General features: G+C 38.9%; 2 protein-coding genes across 4 annotated transcripts in view; both read left to right on the top strand.

Moving 5' to 3' along the window:
• Positions 1-8268, top strand: part of ccdc50a (coiled-coil domain containing 50a) — a 35131-nt gene extending 26863 nt beyond the window's left edge. For 2 of the 3 annotated variants that reach the window (XM_061238467.1, XM_061238465.1), the window contains 6 exons: positions 21-145; positions 1163-1207; positions 2402-2506; positions 2957-3036; positions 3688-3794; positions 4645-8268. In XM_061238467.1, coding sequence (XP_061094451.1) covers positions 21-145; positions 1163-1207; positions 2402-2506; positions 2957-3036; positions 3688-3794; positions 4645-4772 — 590 coding nt within the window. In that variant the 3' untranslated portion in view covers positions 4773-8268. Of the gene's footprint in view, positions 1-20; positions 146-1162; positions 1208-2401; positions 2507-2956; positions 3037-3687; positions 3795-4536 lie in introns of all 3 variants that reach the window. The other variant, XM_061238466.1, reaches the window with a different exon arrangement.
• Positions 8269-22820: 14552 nt separating this feature from the next.
• Positions 22821-25393, top strand: LOC133126336 (claudin-7-like). The gene is made up of 3 exons (XM_061238468.1): positions 22821-23043; positions 23568-23732; positions 25365-25393. Exons 1-3 carry the CDS (start codon positions 22821-22823, stop codon positions 25391-25393), a joined length of 417 nt encoding a protein of 138 aa, XP_061094452.1.
• The last annotated feature ends 801 nt before the right edge of the window (positions 25394-26194 follow it).

Below are 26194 nucleotides of genomic sequence, written 5' to 3'. Positions count from 1 at the left end.
GTTTATGCTGCCCCCTTCAGGGAGGAAGTTGCGAGGCGAATATGGGTTGAGGGAGGCCACCCAGGGCATTACTCGCCTGGATCTACAGGAGCAGGAACTCAAGGATATGGAAGTTGCCAGGAGGCTGCAAGAAGAAGAGATGAAGGTGGGACGGATGATCTTCATGTTCCTGCCTTCTCTGTCAACTGTTGTACTGCTTCTCTATGTTATGGTATAGGGATGTCAGTAATGGAAACATTTAATTAAAAAATTTGGTACTTTTGTGGTGTAAATTTGGCCACTAATGGTTTCGGTTCCTGAGTTTCATCTGTGAAATTATGTAATATGCTCTCTCCCACACTCCTCATTCTCAATTTTCAGAAAAAATGTCGACACTAAATGATTGCTATTTTGCAAACTGTAGGATCTGAAAATAAAAAAAATAAAAAAATTACATACAGTGTGAAGTGAACTGCTGGCACCACTAGTAGCCCTTCCTCACATGATGGGTTGGGGTGGCGGTCCCTGGGATATATTCATATAAAGATATAAAGTGGTCACCCAAGTGGCCCACCTCTCAAATGATTACAACTTTATTTTGTGCGGAGTGATAAATCTGATCTATGAGTGCGGCGCTACGACACCTGCAGTCAATCATACCTTTGCTTGGTCACAATGCTCTGAGGAAGACACGAGTCAAAACATGTCAGGATTGTATTTATCACTCTGCACAAAATTAAATTGTTAACATTTGGGTGGTAGACCTTTTCTGTGGGAGTTGGGACCACTTGTGTATTTATATAAATAAATTATTTAACTAAGTACTTATTGTTTTAACCTTTATCCTTCAAACTATTTTTTTTATTGTTTGAAGGATAATCAGCAGCCCTAGCACAGACTTTGATATGAAATAAGTCATAGTAAAGAGTTTTGGTTTCTTCTGGGCAGTAAACCTGCAATCATTGCCCCAGATTTGTCATTTCTGATTTATGTTGATGAGGTTTGATTTTTGTCATGGCTATTTAACTCCACTTAAAATGTCTTGCAAAGTCTGTGTAGTGTCTTTCTGATGAATGTCTCTACTCATGCCTTATGCAGTCTTAAGTGGTTATGGTAGTAAGTGGATAAGAGAACAATAGGAACTTTTGACCCAGATCACTCTTGTTATTGTTTCCTTTCCTAGGAAAGTCAAATGGACAAAAGAGCTGCTCAAGTTGCACAAGACGAGGTAGGGGATGGATTGTTTTCTGTGTCTGGAACATTCTGTATTCTGAAATTATTTTTGCCGGTGTTGGCCAAAAAGTCACACAATTGACTTATTTGTAATTAAAAAATATAACAATCAAGGTCAAATGGGCCAAATGACAAAAAGGTACTGGGTATAACATAGTGGAGCATTAAAATGGATACTGTAGAATCTGAATGAGATCAATCAAAGTGTGTACAGCATCAAACCAACTGGTCAAAGTATGCAACCCTGCCCTGTACAGTCTGGCCTTTGATGTCTCCAAACTAAAATATCAAGAAGTAAAACAACCACTGATTTTAGATTAACATTTGGCTTCACACAACATTTCTTTATTTGAGATTTGTTAGTTTAATTGAATTTTGGAGTCAGCCTCAAATGAGGAGCTCCCTCAGTAATTTAGGTACCCCCAAGAAAAGTGACTGGGAAAGCACTTTCATTTCAAACATTAATTAATATAGTTTTGGTCATCAGACATTCATTTTGAAGCAACAATAAGGAGTCAATAGGCTTTTTGTACTAATTTAAAATATATTTGATAATGAACAATGCTTTTAAAGAATGTGAGAATCGCTGCTAATTACATCACAATCTACAGTAACTTCACCCTGAAAACACGAAGCTCCCTCTCCCACCCTGATACCACGCAGAGTGCTAATCGCAGTTACACATTTACTTAAAGAAACAGGACCTTGGAGGAGAGTATTTAGGCCTTGGAATGAGCAGTGACCCTGTACACTGAATAATGTTCTTGCTGAACCAAGAGGGAAAAACAAATGGTTTGGAACCTGTCAACAAGCAATTGTTTTTCAAAACATTCAGAACTTATAAAATATATTTGAGATATGGCTTGCTGTCTCATATCCAAGGAACTGGAGACAAAAAAATAAGAAGTTTCATGACCATGAACAATCAATCAATCTTAGGCTTATTCTTATGCTATTTAATTTTAGTGCCCTTTAGTGCCCAGTACCTCTGTAGCTCTGTGTCTCTGAAAGAGCCTGTTGCTTACATTTGGAAGAGTGACTGCTAAATAAACACTGGAACCTGAGAGGTGTGTCCACCTTACTGTCAATGTTTGTAGCATACTACGACCAGCAGCAGGGCGTGTCTGGAAGTGCAAACAAATGGAAAATATAGCTGAGAGAAGCTGACTGAGTGTTTTGTTTTCGAAAGGAAATTGCCCGGTTACTGATGGAGGAAGAGAAGAAGATGTTCAAGAAGTCCAGAGACCGGGAGAAGCCCTGCATGGAAAGGAGAAGGCAGGAGGGTGACTCAAAGGTGACTCCCAGACCTTTTTTTTGCTTTTGTTTTGTTTTCAAGTAACTACATCCTTGGCTTCTATCTTTAAAAGACAGTTGTAGATACGACTGGTGTTATCATAAGGTATGTTATTTATACAGTATACTTTTAATGTTGCTCGGGATCATTCTTAATTGTGTGAGTTTCCTTGAGGACAAGATCCTTGACCGTGTTGGAGACACTTTGTTGTAACACTTTGTGGCCAACAATAAAGGACTACACAGTGAAAGTTACTGTATAAGCTTGCACATGCCAGATCAGCCAAAATGCTGATTTCTAATGGGGAGCTGTGTATTTAAAAATAGCGTTTGTAGAGACGGTCAGTGTGTGGGGGGCTGAGCACTTTTGAGTGTAAATTGCATGATTGCTCATTGTGCAAGTGGCCTGCAAGAGCCAGTTACAAAGGACATTTGTGTTGCTGTGCTTCAGCCAGTCCCAGAGGAAGTGGTGCGACCCAGGTCACAGGAGGACCACGAATACCAGAGGCCTCGTAACCACAAACCTGCCAGGTATGACTGATCGGTACTCTCCCATTGTCCACTGGAGTATAAGTCCTGTGTAGGTCTCCTGTAAATCACATAAGGTTAATACAACACTAATGTGATTAGAATGCTATGGGTTTCCTGCGGTGTGTCGTTTTAACATGAATCCGTTTAATGAAAGTAAGAGATTTGAGATTGTCCAGGAAAATCAATTACTCAACTGGCTTTTACGGTGTCAAGCCAGCGAGAGCCAGTGTGTAACTTGTACATTACTTTAATGAAGCTATGAGAAGCCTGACGTCAATAGCTTATGCAGTTAAAAAAATAAATAAAAAAAGCAAGAAGGAAAAATGGAGGCTCTTTTCAGGGGAAGAAACAAATCAGTCAGTCGCGGCTGTCACACAAGAGTGGGGGGGTTAAAGTCACAGAGAGGCTTGCATGAGATGAGATTTTTTGCGAGTCACCCAAAATACCAGGCTGCAATAAAACATTTTTTAAAGGACAGCTGGTGACAGCTGCTTAAGAAAAGGAAATGGACTGTGGCAAAAGGAAACTGGCAGGCCTAAAATAAACTTGGGCCCTTGTGTGTTTCCCGCAAAATGTGTGGGGTTTCAGTGGCGTCCCAGCTGAGGTTCTCTGTTCTCCACGTTCTCTGAGTCCTTCTCTTCGTTCTCTCAGGCCAGCGCCTCGCACGCATAACTACGAGAACGTGGACTCCGGCTACGCCTACCCTGCGCCCCCCTACGATGCCCACACCTCCTCCAGACCTGAAACTGCATATAAAGGTACCACCATCCTTCCATTGCTGCATGAGGCTTCCTGCCCCGGGATTTTTTTACCGGGCATGATATGCAAAATACACACCGTAAGAGTACAGTCTAGAGGCTGATATGTTCTAGTATGATTGAGTCTAAATGCTAGAGATGGTTTGTTATCACCTGCACAGTACGTCAGTGCAGTTGTGTGTTCCTTACACACTTGTTTGCTATGTAGAAAGTCTATTCCTTGGCTTCTGTTATGGTGACTCAAACACCACAACCACACTGCTGGCAGCTACAGAGGGCTTCCAGGTAGTGGAGGAAAACCTCAAATCTGTGTGACTTTCAAAGGAAAGTGAGTGCTTTCTCATGGCGGAGAAAACCTGTGAAACCTAGTGCTGTTTGTTGAACTGAATCTACTGCAACTCAATGTTAGCTTAGCACTGAGGTTGATGCTTTGTGGAAGTGGTCAGTATGTGTCCAACCCAGTACTGTAGAAAGTACTGGGTTGAATGTATTCTGTCACTAAAGGAAGGACTTGACTTGATTTAAGGTCAGTATTTGGTATGCCAACTGAACTCCCTTTATACTGGCCCATTAAACAACACTTGGAGCCAGCTGTTTATTTACCATTTCCTCACAGAAGTCACAGAAAATAAAAGAATTGTCGTAGTTTCTATAGGCAATGGGAAAATACAGTTTTTTGGGGGTTTAAGCTCTTTTGTAGAAGCAGACCGTTCTAAGAAGAGCATTGGTCCCTCTCTTACAGGCAGTTCCTACTACAGGCAGTGACCCTGGCTCCCAGCCACCTTTTCCTCATCACTCTTTTTTATTTTATTTTTATTTCCTTTTACTCTCCATGGTGAGCTGTTTACAGATGATCGCTGGGGCACTTCTGAAAAGGCAGCGGAATTTCCCTACATGCTTTGCAGCTTGCCCGTTGAGCACAAAGAGGAGTTCAAGAAGCATACAGGGACAAGCCGAACCCACGCTGTCGTCTTCTAGCTTTTTCATTGGCTAAACACCAGGAACAACACGAGTAAAGGAGTCCCCTTTGACAGCAGCACGCATAGGGATGGGGCGTTTTTGTTATCTTCGCCTCTCTGTTCAGTTGTGGTGGCGTTTGGCAGTAGGTGGAGTCGCCTTGCTGTCTCTCTCGGCTTGTACGTGGGCTGGATGTTTGCTGCCTCCATGCAAAGCGTAGCTCGATGTTCTTCCCGATGCGTCTCCCTCTTTGCCCCATTGAGACACGCAGCACTGATCAGCTCTACCGGCTTGTAAAAGACTCGGGTTCACCATCGCCATACTGCCTGCCCTTCTTTTTCTGTTGAAGGGCTACTTTTCATTGTTTTATCTCAGAAAAAAATACGGTTTCAGGAAGCTTGATTTTTCTAATCATGTATCTATTGCACAGCGCACTGCTCCATGTAACAGGTTAAAGAGGGCCGTGATGTCACAAGTAGACATTTTGCGTTCTCAGGGGATCACTTATGTCCTTAGTGGGCAAGGAGCCCCCTACAGTGTTAATGGACTCCTCCTCATACCACTTTTACACCATTCCTCTGCAAGTCCAGATTATACGAGGAGACCAGTTTCTGGCCATACGGTCACATCATGGAGCACTTTTTTTTAATTTAAATGTTTCCTTATGTCATTTCACTGTCATTTGACCAAGACGGTCACAAAGAGGGAGAACTGAAAAATGTGCTATTGGCCTAACCTCGTTGAAATGCACAAATTGACTAAAACCACATGCAGTTTTGAAACAGAGAAGCATTTTAGGGGAGCTCTACCACGTCATCCCTGTTTGAAATATGGACCAGGGTGATTATAGCTCTTTACCACCCTTTCAAACCTGTTGTGAAGTTATTTGTTTGTTTTTTTTTCCAGAAAAAAATATAGAATTACCTTGATTGAGACGTTAGGCAAGATACTTTAGCTGACATGACAGTTTCTTGAAGTAAGCGTGAGGAAGTAGTAACTGACATGAAGATTATTTCGGAACATCAAAATATTATCCATATAATACCTATTGTTATGAAGGGAGATGTTTCAGATCCATTCCAACTGCACATAGGCCTTCTTTCTCAGTAATGGGGTAGTGTTTCATACACGCGATAAAGCATACAAAATGGCCCAGCTCTAAAATTGATTCCTGTGACTTACTGTGACAAATGTTGATCTGTATAAAGCATGAAGTTGTACATATGTTCATAAATCATCGAATTGGGCACTCTAGTAGCACTCCTATCAAGACTGTCCGGCTGTGGGACTGAGTTTCTTCGCTGAGAGAACTTCAAACTGACCTTTGAGGAGACCCACAGCAAGCCAAAGCCCTCTTCGTTCTCCTTTCCTTAGACCGACATGTTCAAAGGAGAAAACATGGGAGCAGTCATGTCCATGGAATATATTTTATTGGTTTTATTGTGATTTTTTTTTGTTTTGTTTTTCATCATTCTGTAAAGATATTTTACCATTTCCAATTATGTGTCAAATATGTGAATGTACCTTAAATATCTAATTCTCATGAAAAGATGGTCAAGAAAAAACAAAAATCCATACAAATGCCTAACACTTGTGTCTAGTATTCTAAACCGTATCATCCAAGTGAGTGAAAATTGAAAATGACTTCCTTATCTCCTCTTAGTTAATGATTACCACGTAGCTGTGCTTATGATAATACAAAGGTCTGTTTTTATGTAAAACGGCTCATGGTCAGTATAGCATACGATTAATTCCACAAGGTGGAGACAAACAGCTGCTTTATTTGCTAAAGGTGCAGGGATGAATTTAAAATGGCCACTTGTAAATTAAACAGTTACAAACACACAGATATGGAATTGTAGCCTGCATATCTCATCAAATACTGTAACAAACATGTTTTGAGTAATATAGTGAGTCAATACATCTAGTTGAGTTAGTTTAGGTCTTGGGCCCACTTCACCCTGTCAGACACCAGGGTGTATTCATATAAGGGTATTACATGCAGTTTGTGCCAAGTGGATCCCATTCAGTATTATTTGGATGTAAAAATTGAAATGGTTTTAAATTGGTGAAAATTACTGAGCTGTTCATTTGCTGGAAAATGGTAGTTCTACAAGTTATTTCTATTGCACCATCTGGTGGCCATATTGATTTCCCCTTTACTCAAAATGTATGAGAATTGTTAATCACTGGGATCTGTTATTACACCCAGTTAAAATTCAACCACTGCACATTTCAAGAAAATCTGGATATTCTTACCTTCAAAAAGAAATACACTGACCTGACAATGCTTTAGACTCGGAAGAAAGAATCTCCTCATTCCCCATATTCTTGTGTTTGGGAGGTAACATTTATACGCGGGGGAAAGATCAATTTTACACCCCTTTCGATGCATTCTGTGGTAAGCAGCACAATGAAATTGAAGCGCACTCCAGCTCTGAACGATATCAGTTACAACGCTTGACAATGAATAAATGCACTGCAGAATATGAAAATGTGTTACAAAAGCGGTTTCAGCACTATTTGTATTGATGACCTGGCATTTCTTATTTATTTATTCATTATTCATCTGTGCACACCAATTATAGATATAACATCTTGTCAGTGATCAGACAAAATTGAAAGTTTTGGAAATCCTTGGAATTTCACCCTTAATGTGATAAAATTGTTATACCAACTGAACCGGGATAGTGTCTTTTGAAATGTTGGATTTTATAGTGATTAATTATCAATGGATGATAATTGGAAGAGGTATTTTTTTAAATCAGGTATATACATGCTACTTTTCCACATTTAGCTGTGGCTACCCACAGTATTTATAGACATTTAATTGATAGCTAATTATGTTGCACTTATGTTAATTAAAACTGACAATGTATGGTAAATGCCACTGTAAATATCATAAAAGGGGTCACACACAAACACAAGGCCAATTTTCTAGAGATGTATCCATTTACTGAACAGAGATGAATTTATGCTATCATTTTAATGAGTTTCATCTTCAGGCAGTGAATTCTTCTGTTTTCCTTCTACTTTAACGACGTCTTAAGAAGGCTGTGGTCTGTCATCTGAAAATAAGCATTCCAACGTATATGTAGGTGGAGTTGGGTAGCCTGTAGCGTAGTGGTTAAGGTAAATGACTGGGACACTGCCAAATGCCAATAATGTAATGTAATGAGTTCAGGTTTGGGGTTGGGGAGGATGGTATTTAAAGTTGTTTATTGGGTATTGCTTAGGGTTCCACAGCCACTGAGCAGTGTTGTCATGTGCAGTGCTCACTCAGTTACTTGTCCGTATGCTATCTCTTACATTGGCCTCTGGCAGACCAGGAAACCCGTCCTTTGTATTTTACCATTAGCCTACAGCTCTCTCCACAACAATCCTGACTGTGTTTCATTAAGTTTCATTCCATTTGATGGACAGTTCAGAGCATCAGTTCCCCCAGTCAAAGTAGGTTTCAGTTTTATTATTTTGTTGCCTTTAGCATTTTTATTAAAATGCCATTTCACACTTTCAACCATGTCGTGTGTATGCATTTCTTACCTTTGATGAATTGCCTGTCTGGCAGAAAACACTCGCATGCGTTCACATTTGAATAATTGAGCAGCTTCCATTTTTGCTGAGAGAAGCCACATTTAAATGTGAAACCGTTCTAAACATGTATTTGAGCAGTAATGAAACATAGGCCTATATGTTTGCGCAAGCACAAATGATTTCAGAGTTCTTGGTCCTGCTGGTTTTGGGGAACCTCCCCTTTTTTTTCTAAGGGCAACATACAGTAGAATAGGCCATTACGACCAATGAAATGTTTATTTTTTTTGTTCATTCCAATCAATCAATGTCTATCGTTTAATTCTCTGTCATTGACCGTGCTCTTGGCACGGCCGCCCATAGACCGTCGGCCACACTGAAAAGTGACTTTTTCTTTCCCAATCACTGCGGTATGAACAATTCTCTGTCTGCTGTGCCTGGGAAAGTAATTTATGGTTTCCCAGACGTTTAAATGCTGTCTTTTATTGACCTATTATTTACACAACTGGCGACCCCTTTATATTTTTAATGTTGTTTTGTTATCGTATAAAGAGAGTACTTGTTGAAGAAGACTATTAGAAGACTGCTTCGACCAATAAAGTCATGCTGCTTCTGAATAAGTGAGTCGCAACAGTGAGTCGCAACTGTTGTTCTATGGAGTAGAGGAGGAAGTAGACAATGGAAGGGACTGTTTTATTAAAGCAGGACTTGCCACATGCCTGGCATGTTGATGGTGTGGTTGTATGTGGAAACATTGTTCTGTATGCCTGCCTACAGAAAGTTATGTCAGAAGCATTGCTATGCCAGTAAACATTCTTTGAGCACTTTATTAGGTAGACCTGTACATCAGCTTGTTAATGCACATATTTAATCAGCCAATCATGAGCCAGCAACTAAATGCATAAAAGCATGCAGACGTGGTCAAGAGGTTCAGCCGTTTAGACCAAATGTCAGAATGTAGAAGAAATGTGATCAAAATGACTGACTGTGGAATGATTGTTGGTGCCAGACAGGGTGGTTTGAGTATCTTAGAAACTGCTGATCTCCTGGGATTTTCACGCACAGCAGTCTCTAGAATCCGCAGAGAATGGCGCGAAAAACAAAAAACATCCAGGGAGCTGCAGGCAAAAGCGTATTGTTAATGAAAGAGGTCAGAGGAGAAGGGCCGAAGCTGACAGGAAGGTGACAGTAACGCATTACAACAGTGGTATGCAGAAAGGCATCTCTGAACACACAACGCGTCAGTCCTCTAAGTGGATAGGCTACAGCAGCAGAAGACCAATAACTCTAAAAATATCTGAATACCTAATAAAGTGCTCAGCGAGTGTATAAAGCCCATTCAATTCCACATACACCTATGGCTGGAGCTTTACATATCTCCCGGAAAGGCCTCAGATGTGGCAGAATATTCTCTAGTTTATTCGTAGGGTTGTCTTCTTCACCACTTTTCAGACACCTTTCGCAAATATGCGTCATGTCTGCCGTTTGCCGCTACACACACCACCAGAAATAATGACTGAAATTCTTCTGGACATCTCAGGCAAGATTTCTGGCCAAGTGGGCAACAGCATCTGAATTGGATGGTATCTGCCGTAACTATATTCTCAGCTTGATCAATGATTTAATAATGCACAGCTCTGACTATTGATTATTGTAGATTATTGTACACTGAACCCATATGGCTAGTCTAATGAGAAAATGGCCTACGTTTTTCAACATACTAAGCCTACCTTTACATAGCACCAGGCGTACGATTTCTCTGAGTTAGAAATCCACATTATGTTGAAGGAGAAGGGATATCTATTGCCATTTGACAGATAATTATTTAAATAAAACTGATGAACAAATACAACGGAATAGGATGAATTCAGGAACATTTGGACTCTTTTAGGCAGCTATCTCATTGTAGCCAATGAATCTTCAACACCATCTGTCTGTCCTCTCACTTCATTTCACTGCTGCAAACTTGTATTTCCTTGGTATGTTCTTTAAACTTTTTCAATTTCTTTTCCCTGATCTCTACATTTTTACATCACATTTGATGGTGCCTTTCTCAGTCTGTTTTGAATATGATTTTTTGTCAAACAGTGCAGCAATTTAAAAAAGCTTGAACACTAATTTATTAGTTATAACGGCTCAGTACATTTTGTTGCTTAAACTGGGTGCCACCAGGAGTGGCATGAGCTCTTTCACAATTTGCCATGTACTTTCACTGGCATTCGAGCACTAATTATCCCCCAAACCTCTTAAAGCATTTTTTTAGCACAAGTAGCCTACTACATAAATACTTGCATAGCACACCACCCAAAATTACACATGCTCCACTTTTCTGAATTAACCCCATCCAAACAAAACGATGATTTGCTGCCAGATTTGGGGAAAGTAAACGGGTTTCTTATTCCAGATATGAACCAGAGTCATTAGCCAAATCTAATAAAAGATCACAGCAATTAAATGCTGCTGGAGCTGCAGACAGGGGTTATTGCGTGATAACGCTCCGTTAATCTTGCGTATTCAAAATTGAAGTAGGCCTACTTAGCACTCCACATTTTAATAGGGGAGCACTGGTACTCAACAACGTATTCATGTTGTAAGAGTGCCCTTTTCAAATGCACGTTTCTCAGTCTTACTCAGCCTCGCCCGTTTGACGTCAATTAAAATAAAACTGAATCTTTGACTTGCCTGACGTGCAATAGGCTACATCATGTAGGCCATGTTTTAAATCCATGCAGCCATATCATATTTTAACATCATATTAGCCTTATTTATGCGACAAAACGAATTTGGCCAACAATATAAAATGTTCTGTGTTCAAAAAAGTCTAAAATTAAAACATTTGATCACAAAAACCCCCATCATATTAGGCTTCTTGCATTGTAATAATTTGTTTAATATGCCTGTTACCATCTTCTGTGTAGCCATAACCGTTACGGATTAGTAGGCTAAACTAGCCTATACCTTGCGTGACAAAGAATGAAAAAAAAAAAATCATAATAAAAACTTGAATACAGCTGTCATTTAAAAATACTATGCTGTGTTCTGTGCTTGTTTCACCTACCAAATTAATTTGAATTGCTTAGATAAAGCCTTAGATTTAGACATAAACAGTCACTTCCTTACCTGCGAAAAGGACAGGTTCACACAACCAAGTTAAATAGCCTACCTTTAAATAAACACTACCCGTTAAGCATGGAAAACCACATCTAAATGTATCACTATTTTCTAGCCTACCTTTAAATAAACACTACCCGTTAAGCATGGAAAACCACATCTAAATGTATCACTATTTTCCGGAAGTCCAGTCGAAATATCCGAAGTAACCTTTTTAAAAATACATAATTTCGGTTAAAGAACAGGGAGCGAACAGTCTGCCCTTATGGTAGATCCGACATTCTTTTAAAGTTAGCTTTCATTTCAGTTACATTTTTTCCACAAACCGATAAGCCCGGGGCACATCTTCAGGAAAAACCGGTAGATGAGGTTATAGAAGGCGTGCAAGGTACCTACACCTTAGCTGTACTCGTTTACAATTCATTGGAAAGGATTTGAATGTGACAGTTTAAAATTAGAATTATACCGACACATGACATAGCCTGTGCCTTAACTTTGCAAAGCTCCATTATGTTACTGTAAATAATGTATAACTACAATTTGGCCTGGAGGACCAATAACCTCAGTTTGCCCATGATACATATTTTAATTGTACAATGTATTGCTACGTGTTGCTGCTAATTTCTTTCTAAATTTTTGTGTTGAAACAACTTTATTTTCTATCTTACTGTTGATGGTTTCTATGCAATACTAGTCACAGAACAATTTCCTTATTTATTTATTTTTGAAGAATAGGCTATCACCTTAATTGTATAACCATCCATTGTCATAACATACGGTAGATCAACAGCTTTTGCACACAGTTAAAGATTACAGTTAAAAAATAGCAGACTTCAGAAAAAGTCTAACACGACCAGTGAATCACTATCACAGGATATGTTAGAGGCAGAAAATAATAATAATTCAGTATTTCCTCATGTAACAGTGCAGTTTAAGGGAATCTGATGATGCATGAATTATATTTAGACCTTAGAATGGCAAGGCCACACTCATCACACACATTTCCATTACTTTTTGGCTAAGTATGACAAAAAGATTGCAAATGTTCGTGATGCAGTTTCGTCCATTTCAAGATTTGTCAATGGGGTAAGAAAATGTAACTTGTCAAGCAAAAAGTAAAAAAAAATAAAAACCCAAAATATTTTATACTTTTATAAAAATATTAGGCTTCTTTGCCATCAACACTACACTTGATGGGGTCTTGGCACATAGAATGATTACGCATAGCAATGTTAATTAATCTATGGCTGCTTGGGAATATGTAGCATGGCAGATGACTCTGGATTCAGTTGCCGTCCACCAGAGAAACTAGTTTAATCTTGTGAAAGGTTTGCTACAGTGTACTTCTGATACATAGATGAATAACAGTTAGACTTTTTTGCAAAGAAACACAAACACACATTATCCTAGTGTCAGATTTAGGAAGGAAAGCTGAAATTGGTTGCTGCGAAATAATATAATTCACTATAAGTGACTACTTTCATTCACGCATTTCACTGGCATGGTGGGGTGAACAAAGGGTCATGCAGAAGCGTTTTTAATGCATGGACCGCTGGTAGTCCAGCACATTGAAGGGAAACGCCGTAAAACAGGGATATAAAAGCCTCCACGCTTGGTTGAATGCTGCCATGTGGGCTGAATGCGCAAAAAACAATCCCAATAGAGACAGTTTTGCCTTGGGCACCCACCCTCATGCAGGAATGACATCAGACTGGTTTCAGTTCTACATCATTGGCAGCAGTCCTCTGACCAATAAAGTAAGGAGAGAAAGACTGCAGGGTCCCCTAGGTGCATTAACACATACCATATACCACAGGGATGGCTATAACATAATGAGGTAATGACTGATATTAACAGACGACCAGTCCCATCTATGGTCTTGGTGCTTTGTGCTTTTGTTGTCTTCATATTTTCCTGTTCATTTTCCAGATTCGTGTTTAGTTTTGTTTGTATCAAGTGGCTTTGAATGTGCTTCATACTTCCATAAATTGGAAATCCACAGACAGCACAAATCAGGGTAAATTTGTTATTCTTTTCAATGAACCAAATCCATAATAGTTAATCATTTTAAAAATGTGTTAAATATAATATCCATTGTTTTCTTAGAATTATGTTTTTTGTCTGTTTTGTCGTTGCATACTGGTACAAAAGTACTTGTACATAGTTATGCTATTATCTACATTTTGTACAGGCTCTCTGAAACGTGATTCAATGTCCTCCTCTGTGCACTAGCAACTGCAGTATAACTTATAACTGGCTAGGAGTACGGTATTACAGTGACGACAAGTACCATATTAGCTAATGAACGGTAGTGTGTTAGGCTCCCATAAAATAACACATATATTTTTGCCTGCATAATCAAACGTTTTTCTGAGACTGTTAAGGACCAGGAAAAGCAGTTCTTGAGACTAGAGAATGTTTTACAACTAAAATGTACTTTCATTGTAAAGTAACTTAATAGAAAACTGTCTGGAGGCATTGGAATGGAATGGCAATATTTCTGAGGAGGACAGTGAAAATGCATTTGACTCCACATTGGAGGGCTTTTTCTGTGACTTTACGCCATTTAATATTGGTGAGCATCTAATTACATATTATATTTTATTATTATTTTTACAATCTTATGGACCTGCTTCTGCCAGAGGGGAGAGGGTGACAGGCAGGGGCGAAGTGAGAAATCACTTTTATCAGAAACATTTCCGGAAACTTCTTCCAGGATCATTTTAGAATACAATATATAGTGTTTATATACAAATATATAGATTTTTGGTGATAGTTGTGGCTCTTGGTTCTTGTGTTTCTAAGCCTACCAGACGCAGCCACAAGCATCTGTATCAACTCAAATAGAAAATGTTCTCTTTCAGTGAGAAACAAATCCTGCACTTCTACTGTGTTGAAATATGTTACAGAAAACAAACAATGTTGAACGATTTATTTTAAGGAATCTCTGTCAACACTTTTCACACCAGACCCAATATGTCAATATATGATGTCATTTTTAGGCGGAGGGCAACAAATGCACAGCCTTCAATGTGTAGACTCGAGACCACAGAAATTTTGAGGTGATTTTCAGATCAACCACTGGAGTGCGCTGATGTCAAAAGTGAAATGAAAATGATCCCCTGAGTCCGACAGCTGTCAAATGATTCACAGCAGCTTACATTTAACACATTACCATACTGTACAGCAAGCAGGAAATGAGAGATATGTTATTATATTTGGGGAGTTGTCTGTACTCCTGTTTTACTCATATGTAGAAACCAGAAGTAATTATTTCAGCTGGAACTGATATGCTCTTGATGCAGTGTTCCCCGCAGACCCTGTGTTTAATTGATGGCAACACACCAGGTGACCGCTTCACCAAAGACTAATGTTACACACAATCCTCAGCAACCCCCCCCCCCCCCCCCCCCGAATTGTTACACACAACCACCTACAAATTCCCCCCCGACTCGCACGTAGGACGTGCATTGCAGCTTGTGATAATATCTGCCTGCATTGTACCTTAAGCAGCAGGAACTAGTTGGGTCCTTCCACATAAATCCACAGTAAAGTCAGACATTTAAAAGAACATCATTTCCAGCACAGCTTTCCTCTTTTTTCTTCTTTTTAGTGTGTATGGCCCGAAATGAACCGAAGGGTAATTCTTGTTTTACACACCCTTTCGAGGAAGCACACTACAGCATATACTGGGAAGGGAGCCAGCAACTAAGACCTGTCAGGATGTCTGCTCAGAACATTACACTTGCTACTGGAAAAATCCTTTCTATTACCATCTCATTCCCCTGAAATTCCTCAGAACAGGAAAAAGAGCCACATTCACACAAAATTCTCAGTCTTTTCTGGAAAGCGGTAGGGTTATGCATTGGTTCAAGGTCTGAACATGGTCTATCTGAATTGATTTACCACTGAAAGTGGTACTGTGTGGCTGACACCAACATATGACCCCTGCACTGAGACAGCCCTTTTGGGTGCAGTGATTTTTAACTTAGCAAAGGTGTGTTTGTCTCCTTGCAATTATTAGGTCCTTGTGTGGGTTGTTTAAACAATCAAACAATAACAATATAAATCATATTTAAAGGTGCTGTTCTTTATTTTGAATTCATACCCCCCAAAAGGTCTGTACATGGCCCCTGTGTGGTACAATGCACTGGAGACAGACCAGAACCACAGCAGTATTTTTAATGACATATGGAGAGTAAGCATGCATCCCATCATGTGGTGTGTTCTCATTATATGAGCAGATCGATGGCCCATACACAGATCCCTAAAGTAGGCCCAACCTGGGAGGCTGTGGTTTCTCCCTGTCAGCCTTGGCTGTTGAGAAAATAATATTCCTTAGCTCGTTGATGCCTGGTCACTACTTCTGGGCTGTACAACATAACTGTGCTTCTAAGAAGCTATGTCTGGAAGATACGGAACGTCACACCTCTGGGGCTTTCGGTAAGTACATCCATGCACGGAATTCCAGCAGTGTTGGATGTGATAAGACTTGACACGCACAAGCTGCTACCTTCTCAGCACGAGGTCGGAACCTGGATAAAGCAGATCAGCTTTTATCCTGTATATGTTTAGTGAAGTTTCCTTAAAAAAACTTTAAGCCACTGTTCTATTTCCCAAACTGAACAATACACACATACATTATTACGTACATCTCTCTCTCTCTATGCCTCTCTCTCTTTCTCTATCCCTCTCTCTCTTTCTCTCTCTCTCTCTCTTTCTCTCTCTCTGTCTGTGTTCATGTGCATTTCAAGGTAACTTCAGCCTTCTGAAGTAAAAACCACAGATAAAATCACAGCATCCATAATGGCACATTATTCATATAACCTGCTGTATAATCTCTCGGGATTTATTGCCATGAAAGAGGCCATCCGGTAATTTTGTTTGGTCAAAGAGGAAAGTCAACATCTTGTAATTCTGAGCAATTAGATCTGTTAGACTACAAAATAGGAAGGCATTCTTGAAGTTGTAGGGTTAAGTTATTTATCGATAAATTCTTTGTATTCCTTTTGTGGACATACAATAGTGTCTGGAGAATCTGTTTGCAATGGTATGATGACAGTTCAAGAAGTCAAGGACCGCACAATTCAGTTATTTTAACAAGAGCTAAAAACCAGTGAAACTCCATATGAAGTAATTAATTGAATACTATTTAATGCAATTTTCTAATAAAATAATTACTAGACATGTGGCCAGTAGTAGGGCTGGTGGATTATCACCTGGCCCTGGAATATTAAAATTTCAATACAGAATTCTTGTCAAATAACTGTTTTCAATTTAAAATATAAAAGTCTTCTGACTCATCACTTTTTTTGCCGAAGAGTGTAAAATAACATCCACGTGAAAAATTATCGCTTTATTCATTTGCTGTTTTGTCCCTTACTCAGGCTACTTTACCCCACTGAGTACAGCTTCTGCCACTGAAAAATACATTAAAAACAGCCTGACACATAGCAAAGTAGTAGTCTTGCACAAAGCCGTGACCACCAGCCTTGACTCAGGCAACAACCTTCCAATTAGCCTTAGTCACTTAAAGTCAGGGTCAGAAATACTTTGCCCTTGGGTAGATTGTGGACTCCAGGCTTTGACGCAATCTTTCTAACATTCTAACCTCCAGAGACCCAGCAGAAAAAGAAAGGTTTTATTATTTTCATTGATATTTCATTGATATGTCCCTTGTAGTGTAAGTTTCAGCATAGTAGAATATATTGGGCCTCATGGAAGAATGACAGATTTGCTCTTTCATCACTTAAATCTCTTAAAACAAGTTATTTAAGGGAATTTGCCATATTCACCAGAATTCTCTTATTTTGAATTTTTCCTTTGGTAGGAACAACATGAGCAGTCCTGACCTGTCGTACATGTCATGTAAACAAGCCTTGCAGTGCATGTCAGCACAGCTCACCTGGCACACCATACTCGGATCAAACTTTCAAACTAGGCATTGAAGATCAAATGTGAATCGAGATTCAGCAACTGCAATGCTCATGTCTCACCTCAAAGGTTTTCAGAAACATATTCCAGTGGATTGTTTAGGAAAAAAGAGACAAAGTTTATCAAAGGTCAGCCATATGACGGTTAGCCAAAAACAAAGGAACTACCCACTCAGGTATCAGCCGTCCTTTGTTCTTGTTAATCCGATTGGCCATCTATCTGACCAACGTCTTCATTTAGGACAATTAGATGTGTTTGTAGAACTCTTCAAGCTCTACAGACTTTGAATGGTATTTGCTCCACAATGCTGCCACAGTTAGTTGGATAGTAAACATGTCATGATTAGTCATGATTCAATGTATTTATTGAATGTTATTTATAAAAGGATTTCCCATGTTCGACGCTACATAAATATGGGTCAGTTTTAATCTAAGTACAGTACTGCAACAGTTGCAACAATGTAAATTATGGTTACCCTGAGAGATTAAGAGAGTCGATATTTTTTAAATAGACATGTACTTTGTTCTGGAATTTCACAAGCCGTGTGGTGCACACTATTTGTGGTGTGGATAACGTAAGATTGTGCAATATGGTTGAAAGGTATATCTACTGGTTCAGAGCTTTACTTTTTTTACATTTCAGTCCAGGTGTTTTTAGTATGTTCATGATTAAAGAAGGATATGTTATAAGATGTAACTGTCAGTTTATGATAGCTTTATAACTAATAAGCATACCCAGTCCAAAACATACCTTCTTGCAGTTAAATCTGTGTAACATATTTTTTAGAACGGAATAGATGCATGTTTTCAAAGAACCTCTGGCCAATGTGAGTTCAGTGTTTGTTTATGTTTAAAAAAATGATAACATTGCAATGGAAGTGGAATCGGTCCTAAGTGCCAAAACATTGCCTGCCCTGTTTGTCTTAAGCTTATTACTATCAAGAGGATGTGTGATATTTGCAAAACCATCTTATGCTCATTTTCAATGAGTATTCTGATACTGTACCATGGAAATAAATGGTACACCTGGTGGTTATGTGCCACCAGGACTCTTTTTCAGTCACTGATTTTCACTTGTCTTCTAGAGTAAACAGGAATGTGCATGTATGTGGTTTTGTAGTAATATGCTCGGTGTAGTGTAAATTTAATTAAGACTATTGTGCATTCCTGCTTGCAAGACAATGCAAGACAATTCATATTAATATATTTATTTAAATATATTTATTTTGTATAATGTGCTGGTGCAGTCAATAGGCTGAGTACCAAATACTGAGTACCTTAACCATAACATATTACCAAAAAAACCAAAACAAAAATAGTTTCAATTGTTGATTGCTTTTCACCCAAGTGGAGCCTTGAACCAGGATTACAGTATGTTATGTTCCAGTCACTCTGAGGGAGGAGCTATTATGGGGATAGTTCTTCACCTCAAAATTCCTCTGACGTTAGTCAGACTACATTAGGGTGAGAGACCTGTCGTCTCCACAATGTAATAGGCCATAGATAAACTACAGGCATTGAGAGAGAGAGAGAGAGAGAGAGAGAGAGAGAGAGAGAGAGAGAGAGAGAGAGAGAGAGAGAGAGAGAGAGAGAGAGAGAGAGAGAGAGAGAGAGAGAGAGAGAGAGAGAGAGAGAGAGAGAGAGAGAGAGAGAGAGAGAGAGAGAGAGAGAGAGAGAGAGAGAGAGAGATGTGTCTTTGTTTTGTGTATGTTGTTGATTTGGGAAATAGAACAGTACTTTCAGTAGCCTCGGTATGTCTTCTACCTGATGAAGATACACTGGGATCAAAACATAATCTATAAAAAGTGTTAGTATAACATTATCTATAATCAGTGTGCAGGCTTCCTTCTTTTAATTTATGCACTTATCAGCCTAGCACCTTTTCAACTGGACGTGTGTATGACTCGCTGTCTCATACTAGGGCTTAAAACTCCCATTGCAAGTGCATTATGCCCTAGGATTTATGGCAATGTGTCTGTAACCTTCAGCTATGTGACAGGCATTGTGGTGGGGGTGATTCATGCCTGCCTACACATCAGACCCCAGGCAGACCAGTAAGTATATATGGTTTGGCAAAATGATGACCCGTCTACATTGAAGCCTTTTCAGTTTTTTTCACAGCAGACAACACCTTTCTTCTGTTTGTTTTTTATGACAGTACACCATTCATGCACAGATCACAATAGTTATTACTTCTTTGTACACATTATACACCATGTCCATATTTGACTATCTGTTTTACTTAAACTGATTTCATTTATAAAAACACTAGCTGAGAGCTGTGAAAAAACGGAACTCTATATGATTATTTGACAAATATTTTCTGTTTGAAACACTGTTTTAAAAAGAGATATTTAGGTTGATACACTCATAAATAAAGGTCCAAAAAGAACATTACTGTGCTTTCAGGGTACAAATTTGATACTTGAAGAACAAAAATGTACCTCCACTGTCTCTTTGTTTCTGAGAGTGTATGTCACATGCAGAATCAAATAAAGTCAAAAGTTAAAGTGCAATGGCTCAGTATAAGGGATACTCTTTTCACACTATGGCAAGTTTTATGATCCATACACTTTAGCCTACATGCAGTATACATACAGTATTTCCAGTGCTGGCCATAATTTCTTTTCTTTTCTTTTTTTTTCCTTTTTAATGAAACCCTCAAGAGATTTCCTGAATCAATCCACCTCAATGGAAGTTTGGCTGAAAAATCGCATTCATAACTTTTTCAATGTATGCAGGAATGTCCTATACCTGTCAGATAAACACATAATATACTGTGCTCAGTTCACTATACGCGGTGAGGTAATTACTGTATCTCTTTATTCTTTGAGGATGAGTCATGGTAATAGGTGTGCTATGGCCTGCTATTCCCGTTTTATCATTACTTTCTTTCTTGACCTATTTTTTAATTTTGTATTCAAACTCATCACAGTCCTTCATAGCAGTGTTAGAGGATCAAGCAGAAAATTTATTCGTTCAATTTGTGCAGTAGTTGAATTTCTCAGTAAAACTTTCCAGTACTGATAGTAAAACCTTACCACTTCCATGTTAAAAATAGAACACACTGTGCACTTGTGCACTTCTATGCGGGAGTTGGAAAAATGCTTGATAAAGTAAAGTAAGGTATAAATTCACTGGAATACACAAAAAAGTCAGTTAAGGTCAGTGTCTAGAATATTTGTATGCCATTAAAAATGTGCATTCAGGTTATTCACTCTGACTGTGCAAAAACACATTTTATTTGCCATGATGTATTTAATCAATAAACCTTTATTAGGTAGACCTGTACACCAGCTTGTTAATGCAAATCTTTAATCAGCCAATCACATGGCTGCAAGTAAATGCATAAAAGCATGGAGACATGGCCAAGAGGTTCAGACCAAATGTCAGAATGGGGAAGAAAAGTGACTTCAACCGTGGAATGATTGTTGGCGCCAAACGGTGTGGTTTGAGTGTCTCAGAAACTGCTGATGTCCTTGAATTGTCACACACAACAGTCTCTAGAGTTTGCAGAGAATGGTGTGAAAAACAAAAAACATCTAGTGGACTGCAGTTCTGTGGGTAGAAATGGAGCAAGGTCAGAGGAGGACAGACTGGTCAAAGCTGACAGGAAGGTGACAGTAACGCGAATAACCACGCATTACAACAGTGGTATGCAGAAGAGCGTCTCTGAACACACAACACATCAAACATCTAAGTGGATAGGCTTCAGCAGCAGAAGACTTAATTAGTCTAAAAAAAGTCCTAATAAAGTGTTCGCTGAGTGTATTTGTTAGGCAGGTGTACCATCTGACTATCAACCTCCAAAATGGCAATGATACTGTTTTGTAATTTATAATTATATCTAGTTCACAATTCAACATTAAAATAATAGGAAGAGAACGAAAATGTGAAAAAAAACTATATACAATTTTTAAGTATCTTTTAAGTATCTTCACTTGTCAAATCAAGAATGTCCATCCCCTAATGAAGACACTTGTTGTGAATGTAGGGAAGAGTTTCTCTTTTCACAAAATTAGTTTCTGCATTGACCTTTCTTTTTTATGAAGTTTACTGCTCTGATGCCAGAGAAGATGCAGGGTTCTCTAACTTGGAAAAGTGTTAGGCCTACTATTGAGAGTAAAGTGTAGGCTACTAATAGTACTCATTTGCGCCGTTTTCATTTTGGATGTTTGAGTCATATCCAACAGTTTGATTTTAGTTTCATTCTTAATCATTCAACCTCTTACAACCTTACAACCTCTCCTGTCGATTTGAGTCAAGTATGTGCACTCCAGAGTATGTGACGACAAGCTCTTTTACACGTGACAGTCCTTAAGTTCATGGACAGACAGTCTGAGAAAGGAGCTTGGTTTATAGCTTGAGCGAGCAGACTGTGGGTACTTCATTTACCACTGGAAGCCACTGGGTGGTCAGCTGAATCCCTCTCTCTCTGTAGGAATGCTGCAACCAATTATTCTTTGTTGTGTGGGGCTACCAGTGCATTTAACATTGCCACAGGCTGGTTTCGATAACACAACTTGTGAAGGGCATAGTGTTTATTCTAACTGTGAATGTCAGTTTACTATATGCAGTTACTTTTTCATTTGTCATCCTGCAACCCAATGTATGTTCTCCCATGACTCACTAGTGAACACTTTGGCACCCACTAACCTGCGCTATGGGAATGTGAGCAACAAATTTCTTTCATTTGTTTGCATTTTGTTTTGTCTTGAAATCATGCAAATGTTAGCTATTTTCACACACAAAAAAAATTCCCTAAAAGTTTACAGAAAGGCAAAACAAGCAAAAGAAGGATACCTGTTCATATACTTAGTGACTGAATGGTTTTCCACAAATGTGAAAATGCTAGTTAATTCTGCCTTGAAAATGACTTAATTTTGTATGAGAAAAATGTTATTTCTGCTCCTCGCCCAGAAAATGGATTCAGTAGACGTGATCTTATTTGTTTTCAGTCATGAACTGTTGACATGAATAGTTACCATAGTTCAACTTCCCCATCCTCAGCTCATTTGAATCGGACCTTTCCACCTGTTAATTATCCTGTTTGCTGTGTATCAATATTTATGAATGTTACATACACTGGATGATTTTCAACATAACTTTGTAAGAAAATATAATGACGTCTTCCATCGCTGCTTTACTACAAAGGACGTGCATTATGTAACGTCCCAACCCCCTACTTAAAACCGTTAGTAAGTAGCTGTGCATGCTGTCACAGATTCCGACAGGAGGGGCTACCGCTGCATTGCTCGTCCGTTAAATATGGGCACGAACTCAAGGCATATTCAGTAATGCGAAATATCAGCGTAGAACACGAGTGCTATTGAGAACTGCAATCGATCAACTGGAAATAAATTAGTAGGACCAAGTCTGGATTCTCAGAAACTTTAACTTTTTTTTAAAACTCAATTAAGTATTGCTATTATACCTCTTGAAGTAGCCTATTTTCTCTGTTTATTTCTACCGAAGAAGATAACACTTCAGTAAAATGAGTAGCTCGTCGATTCAGTTCCTTGGTTTTGGTTTGGCTTTCACTGGCTTCATCGGGTTGATAGCATCTACTGCCATGACTGAATGGAAGGCATCATCTTATGCAGGAGAAAACATTGTGACAGCGCAAGCCACCTACGAAGGGCTGTGGATGTCTTGTGTGTCTCAGAGTACCGGGAATATGCATTGCAAAGCGTTCGACTCTCTTCTCCTGCAACCGAGTAAGTCATGATGAAAACGGTTTTGCGTGCTTTGGCACTTCTGTAAGTTTTATTAGTTTAAAAAAGTGTTGTGTGTATTTTTGTTAAGAATAGCCTAAAAGCAGAAGGATTTGTAAAGTTAACTGCCAATTCGTTATGGGTGGTCTGTTATGTTACCGCAATACCATGGTAGTAAGCTACTGATATCTTTTGAATCAGAGTTTCACTTAAGATTGAACATTACTTAAATTAGCCTACAACAAGGCTTGTACAATATGGCGAGGAAATTCACACCTGGTCACAAGCATCCGAAAGCCCTTTGCCTGACCCTAGTTCCCACAAACAGAATTAGACATATATCGTATACAGGCTGTATGTATGGAGGGAGTAATTTGCCTTTCTATATAAAGTGACGGATTTAGAATCAGATGCCTGCAAGAGGCAAACAAATTGAATGAAATAACTTTTATTTGTTCCATGTGTTTTAAATCTAATCCCAATAAAGTGCATGCCCAGAGTGACTTATTCCCTTCAATCCTGTGCAGTGGAGTTGCAGCTCACCCGAGCCTTGATGATCACCAGTATCCTACTCTCTGCCACTGCTGTCTTGGTGGCCTTGGTGGGAATGAAGTGTACCACCTGCCTGGCAGAAGACTGGCAACAGAAGGCTAGGGTGGCAGTGGTCGGAGGAATCCTCTTCGTTATCGCAGGTGAAGGATGTGTTTATTATTATTGTATTATATTATTATTATTGTCATTTTAAGGGCAGGCTTATTCAGCAACCCTCAAAACAACACACTCTAAATTGTAGTACGGCTGACTTCAGCATTTGGCTTAATTATGTGGGATTCCGAGAGCAAGTGGCTACAGGCTGGAAACCAGCATGAAGGCCCAAATATTGTACAACAACACTGCTTTAACTGTGATAGTGTAATTGCTAGTGTATAAACAGGTACAGTGTGGTGATGATGTTTTTCTTTGTTGTAGGTTTCTGTGCCTTGGTGGCTACTTCCTGGTATGGCCAAAAAATAACGGCGCGCTTCTACCAGCAATATACCGCGTCAGATATTAGGTAAGATTGCCTTTATGAGTCAGGAGACAGAAAAAGCAGATAAAGCACAGGATATTCTATTTGTAACTTTAATGATGTGAGCTGCTCATAAGACTCTTAGTGATTTTTTATTTTTATTTTACATACTTCCATTGTTTTTCTCAATACAAGTATAAAGTATATCAGATAATTTGCCACATGCTGTACTAATGATTTATTCTCCAGAAATCATATGAGTATTGCTGCATAAGTTATTTCATAATCTTAAAGCATATTCTTTGACAGTTAAGAAATTAATATAGTGCATTTTTGTGCTTGGGTGGATGTTCTAACCGCATATAAGCTGGCTTATAAAACCACAATACATCTAGACCAATACTCTGACATTAAGCTTCCCCACCAAAACAAATGTAATTATTCCAAAGGACTTAAAATCTAAAATAACGTAAAATAATTATATTTCACAGTAAATTCATTATTTGTATAAATTGCTACTACTCCTGCGAGAATAGCCTTTTACATTACATTATAGGCATTTGGCAGACGCTCTTATCCAGAGGGACATACAGTTGATTAGATTAAGCAGGAGGCAATCCTCCCCTGGAACAATGCAGGGTTAAGGGCCTTGCTCAAGGACCCAACGTCTGTGTGGATCTTATTGTGGCTGCACCAGGATTTGAACCACCGACCTTGCCTTTCCCAGTCATTTACAGTACTGTGTAAAAGTCTTAGGCACCTGTTTAACATTCTGTACAGATAAGATTCTTTCAAAAATAATTAAATGAAAGGTCCTAAATAAACGTGTGACATTACATTTTAGTAATTTGGCAGAATAGTTAAAAACTTAATCAAATCAAATTTTTTTATGACCACCCTTTGGCGTTAAAACTGCATCACTTCTCTGATAGTCCTGCAGTTCTATAAGACACTTAGCCGGGAGGAGAACTTGCCACACAGTTCTTCTGCAGACTTTGGTTGGGTCCTTGCTTCTGATCTCAGACTGCCTTGATCAAGTTTTTATATAAAAAGTAGTCAATTACTTACAGTAATATGTTTCTTTAAAAAAAATTAAAAACAAAAATGTCTCTGTAAAATTAAATCTTTTGGAAAATGAATATTTGGAAATCTCAAATGTGTTCTTTTATACTAAAACACACACACACACAAAAAATATATATATAATAAAGTCTAGGGTGCCTAAGACTTCTGCACAGTACTGTACCTTAACCACTACGCTACAGGCCGCCCTTAAGCTGGTCAAAAAACTGTAATGTGTTTGGTTGTTTTTCAGGTTCGAGTTTGGCAAGGCCCTGTTCATAGCTTGGGGTGCTGCTGCTCTGTGCTTCCTGGGTGGATGCTGCCTGTGCTGTAAGTGTTCTGGCATGTGCTCAGGACCGTCCACGCCGCAACCCAAACCCTACTCTTCTGCCAGACCCGGGACGGACTATGTTTAGTGGTCAGAGAGGTTTTACAGTAGAAACTCTTCAACAGCCTAAGGGCTATGTATGAATTCTGGACTCCAGCACCAATCCTGGGAAGTGAATTTCCTTTTAAAATAAGTAAAGCCAATCAATGTTTGTCTAACTTCACTTTCCATAGCTTCCACTAGAACTCTTGGGGTGTATATCACGAAGCAGGTATAACTGAGTTAGCTGGATACGTTCATTGAGTATTGTATTTACTTCAGTCTGTTTTGGAAGGGTTCTGGGTTTTGTTCGCTGAACTTATCCATCTAACATAAACCTTTGTAAAATACCCCACTGATGGCGCTAAAGCTGTGAAATGAGGAAATGGTGAAAATGGTATGGACTTCTCCTAAGGATACTACTCTCGACTTTTCCCAGGATGCACTTGGGGTTCTGTAGCTGCAGCTAACCTAATCTAAGCTTTTAATTATTATTTCTACTGCTGAGAGGGAGAACTGTTGATTACCATTCAAACGTACTGTACAAATATGTAATGTATTGTTTGTAGTTTAAGGGATTATAAGAGGGCTATACTTTTAGACACCTTCAATATGTTGGGTGCACACTGATTCAAATAATAAGTTCTATTGAGGTGCATATATAGGTCATATTGTTATGGTTGTTTTTTTTGTGAAAGGAAAACAGTATGTTTTCT

Source organism: Conger conger, chromosome 4 (genome assembly GCF_963514075.1).
Source record: "Conger conger chromosome 4, fConCon1.1, whole genome shotgun sequence".
In the NCBI taxonomy this organism is placed as follows: Eukaryota; Metazoa; Chordata; class Actinopteri; order Anguilliformes; family Congridae; genus Conger; species Conger conger.
The sequence above is the reverse complement of the archived record's forward strand: the minus strand, read 5'-3'. Positions and strand labels throughout refer to the sequence as shown.